General features: G+C 49.8%; 1 protein-coding gene across 1 annotated transcript in view; it reads left to right on the top strand.

Moving 5' to 3' along the window:
- Positions 1-1297: 1297 nt before the first annotated feature.
- The window catches only part of LOC102368311 (kelch domain-containing protein 2), a gene marked incomplete at its 5' end in the record, with an annotated part of 8942 nt that continues 2067 nt past the window's right edge, over positions 1298-8172 (top strand). The window contains 7 exons of the mRNA XM_014525159.2: positions 1298-1379; positions 1537-1620; positions 4263-4343; positions 4426-4484; positions 4988-5097; positions 6464-6536; positions 8047-8134. Of these exons, the coding sequence (XP_014380645.2) occupies positions 1298-1379; positions 1537-1620; positions 4263-4343; positions 4426-4484; positions 4988-5097; positions 6464-6536; positions 8047-8134 (577 nt within the window). The remainder of the gene's footprint in view (positions 1380-1536; positions 1621-4262; positions 4344-4425; positions 4485-4987; positions 5098-6463; positions 6537-8046; positions 8135-8172) is intronic.

The following is an 8172-nucleotide window of genomic DNA, read 5'->3' as shown; positions in this document are numbered from 1 at the left end:
CTCCCCCCCCCCCCTTTTATATCTGTTGTTCTTGTCAATGTACTGTATCTGGTGTGACCAGAATTGGTGAAGGGAATACACTTTGCATGCTGTGTGTGTGTGTGTACACACAAACACAAAACTTAAGGTGTTCTTAAACATAATGTTATATTTATATAATACTTGTGTATAAAAAGACATACAAACATGCTTAAAATCCTAGATTGGGTCCACATATCAATGTTTTACGTGTTCAGCCTTTAACACCTCCAAAAGTAAGGAACACTTCCCTTCTAGATGGGATGATGTCTGCATTGCAAAGTGTTGCCAGGTGGTTAGTCATTTTAGTCTAGTCAGGCAGACAGTAGGGCAGTGTGGCATCTTAGTATTTGAGTGGCATGAGCTTTAGTAGGCAACAACCTACTTCACCAGGTGCTGCATCTAATGAAGTGGGTTGTTGCTCTTGCCTCTCGGAGGTGTTATCTGAGGCGTACTGCACCTGCTTTTCCTTCTGCCTGACTGCATACTGGCAAGTGCCTTGCTAAGCCTGGTGTAACACAGGCACAAAGCAGATGCGTTGTCGGACTTCAGGATGGGGTGTCCCCTTCGTGTCAAGGTGCTTGGTGCGCTCGTGGTTCTGCTTCCTAGTCCAGTGAATGCCAAATTAAGCGAACAAATTCAGGACAGTGTCGCAGTGATGTGAGTTTGCATTGCTGCCACTGAAATGGTGGGTCTTTGAGCATTCCCTCCAGGTGGTCCCCCAAGACTGCATGTACTCCTGTGACTGGGGAGCTGTGTGCTAGGAAGACGTTCTTGGCTTCACAGAGCAGGGATTAGTCTGGCAGCACAGAGCAGTCTGTGAAGGAAGCGGTGGACTAAATGGTGAGCAAAGTGATACCAGTGCCATTCTGCTCCCGGGGAGGGGAGGGACAGAGTTGTGAGGAAAGAATGGGAACAGTAGTGATGCCAGGGGAGAGGTACATGTGTGACCCCCATGATTTGAGTCTGCTGCAAAGTGGCTGAATAGAGGGGGAGGTGGAGCCCAGGTGGCTTCACACCTAGAACCTGAGCAGGATTTACAAGCTCAGGCTGCAGTTCTTGGGAAGCAGGTTCAGGGTTTGGAGTGTGGCTGATGACGTACAGGCAGCGACCTGAGCCCCCAGCACATAGATCACTTGCTGCCTGAATAAAGCCTTGGGAGCCTGCTGGGTTTCCTTGTATTTTGTTCATTTACTGCTGTTCCTGAGCACTGACTTGTAGTGCATGAGATTACAGCCCAGGACTGCCAGCTAATATGTGTTCAATTTCTGTTAAATAGGCTAATATTTTTTGGAGGTTACGGCTACTTTCCTGAGGAGAAGCAACGGGGAACTTTTGAATTTGATGAAACTTCTTTTTGGGTGAGTACCTGCGCGCGCCCCCCTCCCCCAAAACAAAAAACTCCTCCCATTTAACATGCTGGAAACTTGTCTTCTGCTTGTGCACTTCACAAACAGAAGACAAAGGAGAAGTGTTCTCTCAAAATGTAATGTTCTTCTCAATATCAATTTTTCTAAGAATTCGGGTCATCCCAGAGGCTGGAACGACCATGTACACGTTCTGGACACTGAAACGTTCACTTGGAGCCAACCGATAACCACAGTAAGTGCTTTTAAAAAAGAAACCTGACATGAAATCACAGCTGTGCAGCAGAACTGGTTTTTGTCCTGCTATTTTCAGGGCCTCCACTAGCTTCAGAGAGAGGCAACTCCCATGCAAATGTCTGTCGGCTGCTAGGGCTGTATTCCCGAACACTTCTTGGTTGCGCTTCTATCCTAATTAAGATGGAGAGAGGCTGCCACTCGGAACTCTCCGTGGATACATCCAGGGCCTCCTAGCAGTGGCCGGCTTCAGTAGTAGCTTTGAGTGGCTGACTTTGCTCTGAAGTGCCACTTCTGCATTGGATTCCAGTCACTTGCCGGGCTCCCTCTGTTTTATTCCTTACCTCTCCACTTCCTGTAGTCCTTTGGCCCGAGGGTCCCATCGCACAGTTGAGCTCTAGCTCTGCTTGGTGCTTCTCTGGTGTTTTGCCTAAGGAGAGACAGGCAAAGGCTGTTTGCCACTAAGAAGTGTTTGAAATCCCTGGGAAATCGGTTCCTGCCCATGCCCCCTGTCCTCTTGCCCTACCCTACACCATGTGTGCATGCTACCAGTGTCCTAAGCGGTCAGAGGGCAGTTTTCTCGAGCCTGTCAGTGCTGCTTGCGCAGGAGGCTGCTTGCACTTCTTTGCTAAGCTCTCTGGTGCTGGCTGCCTCAGTTGTAGGGTCCTGAACTGGAGGGATCTTGGGCCTCAGCCAGTCTGCCGATTCCTGCGTTCCATTTTGATGAGTTGGAGGGATTGCTGTGCAGTGACTTAAAGCACTCGTTCACAGCCAAGGCAGGCTGAATGCTCTGTTGCTTCTGCACTGTTACAAGTGTCGGCCGTTCCTGTTGCACTTCCTGGAACGTGCAGTGTTGCTATGGCCTACTGCAAGGAATGGGCACTGGTCTTATGGTTGGCATGAAACTGGATGTCAGGGGATCTGGATTCTGCTTCCAGCTCGACCAAACACTGGGGCTGCGCAAGTTCTCTTTGTTTTCTCTACCTCACTTTTCCTGTCTGTGAAACTGAGATTGTTGCTCTCTCACACAGAGATTCTGCCAGGCTCTGAGTCTGTAAGGGGCTTTGTCCTTGTGAAGAAAAGCACTGTATAGGTGCTTTGAAGCACCGTCGGTAGGACGAGCCTGGAAAGTTCTCCTTACATATGCAAAGGGTTTTTTAATTTAATTACAGTTTTTTAGCACATCAGTGGAATTCAGCTTTCATTGCAATGTAGCAGATATATCCCAGCTCCTCTCCTCCAGGAAGTGGGACGCTTGCTGTCTGTTTGGGCTCCCTTGTTATATCTCCTCGCTTCGGTTTTTTCCACTGTTTTGCTTCCCCTCCCACGCAGGCATTGTGATCTTGGAAGGGCAGTCAGCAAAGTGGAATTCGTACAAGCTGACGGCTCGGGAGAGTTTGGGAATTTCACTTTACTCTGATCCTCTTTATTGTTCTTCACTATGATTCAGCAGCAAAGAAGATGTCTGTGAGCTGTGATTTCACACAGTGGACATTTTAAAGCAGTCATTCAGTTGAGGAGCAAACAAATACCAAGGAAGTGAAACCTGGTTTGAAATGGGAAGGCTTCTTATTTTGATTGCGCTTAAAACACTTTACCTCTGTCTCAAAAAATCCCGGAAATAAATGCAAGATAAATTAGTTGATGATTCATCACTTCACTCTTTCAAGTAGGTCTGAGAGTTCCCAGTAAACATCCCTGACGGTCTGCATCTTGCTTCGATGCAGGACTCAATAGTAGGGTTACTATATTTCCAGTTTCAGAAAAGAGGACACCTGTCAAGGGAGGGACGGGGGTGGTATGATTGTTGGGGGCAGTGATATGCACGTGCCCTGCTCCTGACCCTCGCTGCCAGCCCACAGTACCTCATCCCCCAGACCGTGCTGGTACCCCTCGCTCCGACCTACAGCTCCTGGCCCTGCCAGTGCCCCACGCTCCTGACCTGCTGCTCCTGAAGAACCCTCCCATCCCCCTCCCCCACTGGAGGGGTAGGCACCTCCCCCGACTACCCGCCCTGCTGCAGCCCCAGTGCTGGCAGGTGCGTGTGTGCACGCACCTCCTCCCCCAGCCCTGGCCCTCCACCCCCTGCCCCCTACAGACTTACCTGCCTGCAGCTGCTGGGGCCACACACAGATGCATGTGATGCCCCTGCTTCCAATCGCCCTGCCCCACTCTCCCCAGCCCCAAGCAGCTCCTTGCTGGGGCAAGCCAGGAAGTGCCAGGAAAAACTTTGAAGTTGAGTGGGGACAGAGAAAAATCCCAGATGTTTGATATTTAAAAAAAAACACCGGGACGAAGATGGGAGGATCCAAAAACAGAGAACCTGGGCGTATGGTAACCCTACTCAATAGTCTTAAGGCTTTAAGGAAAAAGCAACCCTTCTTTTTCCTTATTAATCTCTTTTCCAGCTTCATGTACCCACACCCACCATTGCAGACCAGGGCTAACCTACCGTTTCTGTGCCCACGGGCTGGTTGTTGGCCTGTGGGAAATGGCATTCAGTTACATTTCAGATGTAAATGACATTTCCCTTCTAAAGGGATCAGAGGTCTCTGACGAGGTGTCATGCCTCAGAGCTGTGCTGCCGCTTGGGGAATGCTGCCAACCAAGTCTTCCTTTTCATTTTGCCGTCTCCTGTTACAGGGTAAAACACCTTCGCCTCGGGCAGCCCATGCCTGTGCTACTGTTGGGAACAGAGGTTACGTATTTGGAGGCAGATACCGAGTAAGTGTGAGGACAATCTTACAGCTTTTGCTTCTGAATCCCTAAATTGAGTGCTTCAATTGATTCTTCTTTTTTGTTTTAGGACTCTAGAATGAATGACCTTTATTACCTTAACTTGGACACCTGGGAATGGAATGAAACGTAGGTATCAAAACTTTCCAACTGGCTCTTTAAGCTAACATGTAACTGAATAAGCACCCGTGCTTTTTTACTGGAAAAGTGACTCTAATAGAAATTCAGAGCATTTACGATCCTTTATGCTTTGCTTCCAGAGACAGACCCGAACTTGGCTATGCTCCGTTACGTTTTTCTTTACTTATTAGTCTCTCTTTTAAATTATCTGAATAAACAAAATACTTTCTTGCTGCCAGCTGCTCACCAGTTGCCATTAGGAGACTATCCTCATTGATTTAGTTTGATATCTTCAAGGATTCCTTCCAGAAAGTCTGACCTGACATTTAAAAACTGAGCTGTGCACCCTAAACAAGAACTTTGAAGCTGTTGCTAGTAGTTGATCACAGTACTTCACAGCACTAAAGCACGCGGATGATTAAATACCTGAAAAATTAAAAAAAAAAAAGGGAGGAGGGGCTGTTTTTCATTGTAGCTAGCCTTTAATGTGCAGTGCTTTTGTTTGAATGCAGCATTACACAAGGTATTTGCCCAGTAGGCCGATCCTGGCATTCTTTAACGCCAATCTCATCAGATCACCTCTTTCTCTTCGGAGGATTTACCACCGATAAGCAGCCACTGAGTAAGTAGCTCCAGGAAACTACTTTTTTTTTGTCTCAGTCTGAGCAGTTGCATGTATAAACTCTGGTTCAACTGCAGACTCTCTGCCAGCAGTGTAATACCTGGCCATTACCTGGTGCCTTCCACCTCAAGAATTAGCAGAAGTCCAGTTATGGGAGAAACGGAGGCACAGGCAAGTGAATTGCCCAAAGTTATCCAGCAGACAGTGGCAGAAGCAGGACTCAGACTCTGCTGTCCTGAGTCCCAGCTGTTGACTACACAGCATGTTCTTAAGGGCCATTGTTGCTGCAGTGTTGTTAGCCCCCGAGAGGCCACGTTGCGCTGCTTCCGGCTTGGGAAGCTGCCTGCCTGGAGCAGCGCTGGGTTCTGAGGCATCGTTCTGGAGCTCAGCATCTTCGCCAGGGAGGCAAAGCCTGTGAGCTCTTCACCCACCACCATCAAGCTCAGCAGGTCCCTCCTCGGGCCTGTGAATTAAGCTCTCAAATCAAGTTACACATTGTGCTCAGTTTTTAGTTGGGCTTTTCTCTTAGGTGATGAAGAGCTGGTAAATGTCCCAGCCAATTTTAAAATCCTTCCGAAGCAGGTAATGCAGGCTGAGACATGAGACCTTCCCTTACTAGAACCAGTTTGCTGACAGTATGGAATAACACTCTCAATGTTACTGTAGGCTTTGTTGGGCAGGCTGTAAGGGGTAAACCGCCCCAGGGGTGGTATGCGAGCCTGTTTGGGAGTGGACTGAATCTGCACAGTGGAAGCAGCTCCTGGGAGGAATTGGGGAGGTCTGGAATAGCTGAGAACGGGGGAGGCTCAGAGCAGTGACTGGCTGTACTTGCTGGCTAGCTCAGCTCTAGGCAGGGTAAGAGAAATAAGATAAACTGTATTTATGGAGTAAAAACAGTTTAGGCACCACACCTCATCTGCTTGGTACCTAGCTGGTTAGTAAACACACAGTTCAGCTGGATGTGAGAGGACCGGTGATTGGACTAAAAGCGCATCCATATGCGTATTAGGCCTGCCGGTTGGCCATTCCTTCTGCTGGCCAGCCTGGCTAACGGTGCTAAAGCTGGCTGGATTATGCTTGTTGCATCTCCTTGCAGTGGGAGCTGACCACCCTGCGGAGCAACATCAGTTACTGGTTGTAAGAGCAGGTGCTGTTTAGAGGGTAACGATCATAGTAAAAATTACCGTCAACAAGGGTGTGCAAGTTCCCCCTGCGCCCTGGTAAACGTCAGCCATTACCAAGGACGAGCTTTCACGCAGCCGGCAGGGAGTCTGCAGTTTGTCAGGTTGGATGCTGACGACATGCCCAAATCTATGCTCGGTTTGGCAGCGGTGACACCTTTGGTGTTGTGTCTTTTTGTTCTCAGGTGACGCTTGGATTTATTGTATCAGCAAGAATGAGTGGATACAGTTTGAGCATAACTATTCGGAAAAACCAAGGTAAGGGGTTGTGTGTGGGGGCTTGTCGTTGTCTTGAGTTGCGCAGACCAGCGAGGCAGCCTGGCATTAGTACAGAGCGAGCCCCGAGTCCCACGTGTATCCCAACACCCCCGTGTTCAGACATGATGCATCAGATGAGCAGCAGCTTTCCGAAGGAAGCGAGTCGCTGCTGCCAGAGGCAGACCTGAATGTCTGTTGAGAGGATTCTGGTGATTCATGAGCAGTCAGTACCGCTCGCTTAGATGCCTGTATTTCCACAGGCTGCCAGTAAGAATTTATGCAGGCAAAACTGCCCCTAAGTTTGGAAATAGAAAAACAAGGCAAGGGAAGCTTCTTACCCTCATCCCTAAGCTACGCCCTAGGCCTCCTTAGAGTCCCACTGGTGTTTTTGTCAGAGATCGGCCACCCTGCTGGTTCTGCCAGCCCTGGGTGCTGAGGACCCTGGACTGTCGCTGGCCATGGGATCACCCAAATGACTCCAGCTCTAACCTGGCCAGTCTCTAAAAAGCCTCAGAGCCAGCCCCCCCTCATCAGCATGATCTGTACCAGGCACTAACGCCTTGCTGAAATGTTTTGGAAGGGACCACAGTTCTGAGCGCTACCGGGCTTAAGCCAACCACTCTTGGATACTGGGATAGACAAAGTGGCGCGCGTCACAGGAAGCGGGCTGAGGCACCCAGAGCACTTTTACATGTGCTCTGGGGATGGTGGGGGGAGAGGGGCGGCGCTTTAATTGGAGCGACCCTGAGAGCCACTCTCATTGAAACACTGCCACGTCTTGTGTGTCAGCATCTCCACACTTAAAAATGGTGGCGGGGGTGCTTGAATGACAGCTCGTTTGACAAGCTTTAGATAAAGTGCCCCCAGCACCATTTTCAAGCATGCGGGAATGCTGATACATGAGCTGCAGGAGGCTGGCAGAGCGCGGCAATTGCCACACTCCAGCGGACTCTGTGCTCGGGCGTAGGTGTCCCTAACGCCGGCCTAGGTGTTGGACACCAAATCTGCCTGGATTGTGTGCGCTGCGGGATACCGCGCTCAGGATAGGCAGTGGGAAAAGAACTTTGTCGCTGGCGATCGGATTGGCAAATGTTGCCCTGGTGTGCCGAGCTAACCCACCTTGTGTTGCGGCACTTTGAACTATTGGTCTTCCTGTGGGGTTCGGAAACTTGGATTAAGTACTTAAAGTTGTGGCAGCAAACCTCGTGTAGTGTAACGAGTTACAGACTAGCTGTTAAACAGATCAGCATCCAAGCGCAGCTTCTCGAGCCCACCAAGACAGCACTGCCTGACTGCGTGCGGTGTTTTTGAGCTGCTCGGCCCTGCTTCGCTTTCTCGCCCAAGTAACTTAGAGAGCGCACACGCTCGGTTAGAGGAGGGCTGTCCTGCCCGGTGCAGTGCTAAGTATTCATGAAGTGAGCCTGAGTCGAACCTCATGTTTGCATTTTACGTTTTAGCATTCTTCTGTAATGGCTGATGTTGCCTTTTGCCTCTCCCCTGTCATTTGCAGGCTGTGGCACACGGCTTGTGCCAGCGAGGAAGGGGAGGTGATCGTGTTCGGTGGCTGTGCCAACAACTTGCTTGCCCACTCCAAAGCGGTAAGTCTGGCTGTTTGCCTGTCAGAATCCGGCCTGCG

This window comes from Alligator sinensis, unplaced genomic scaffold (genome assembly GCF_000455745.1).
Source record: "Alligator sinensis unplaced genomic scaffold, ASM45574v1 scaffold1560_1, whole genome shotgun sequence".
NCBI classification, from domain to species: domain Eukaryota; kingdom Metazoa; phylum Chordata; order Crocodylia; family Alligatoridae; genus Alligator; species Alligator sinensis.
Note: the sequence above shows the minus strand (reverse complement) of the source record. Positions and strands in the feature narration are given on the sequence as shown.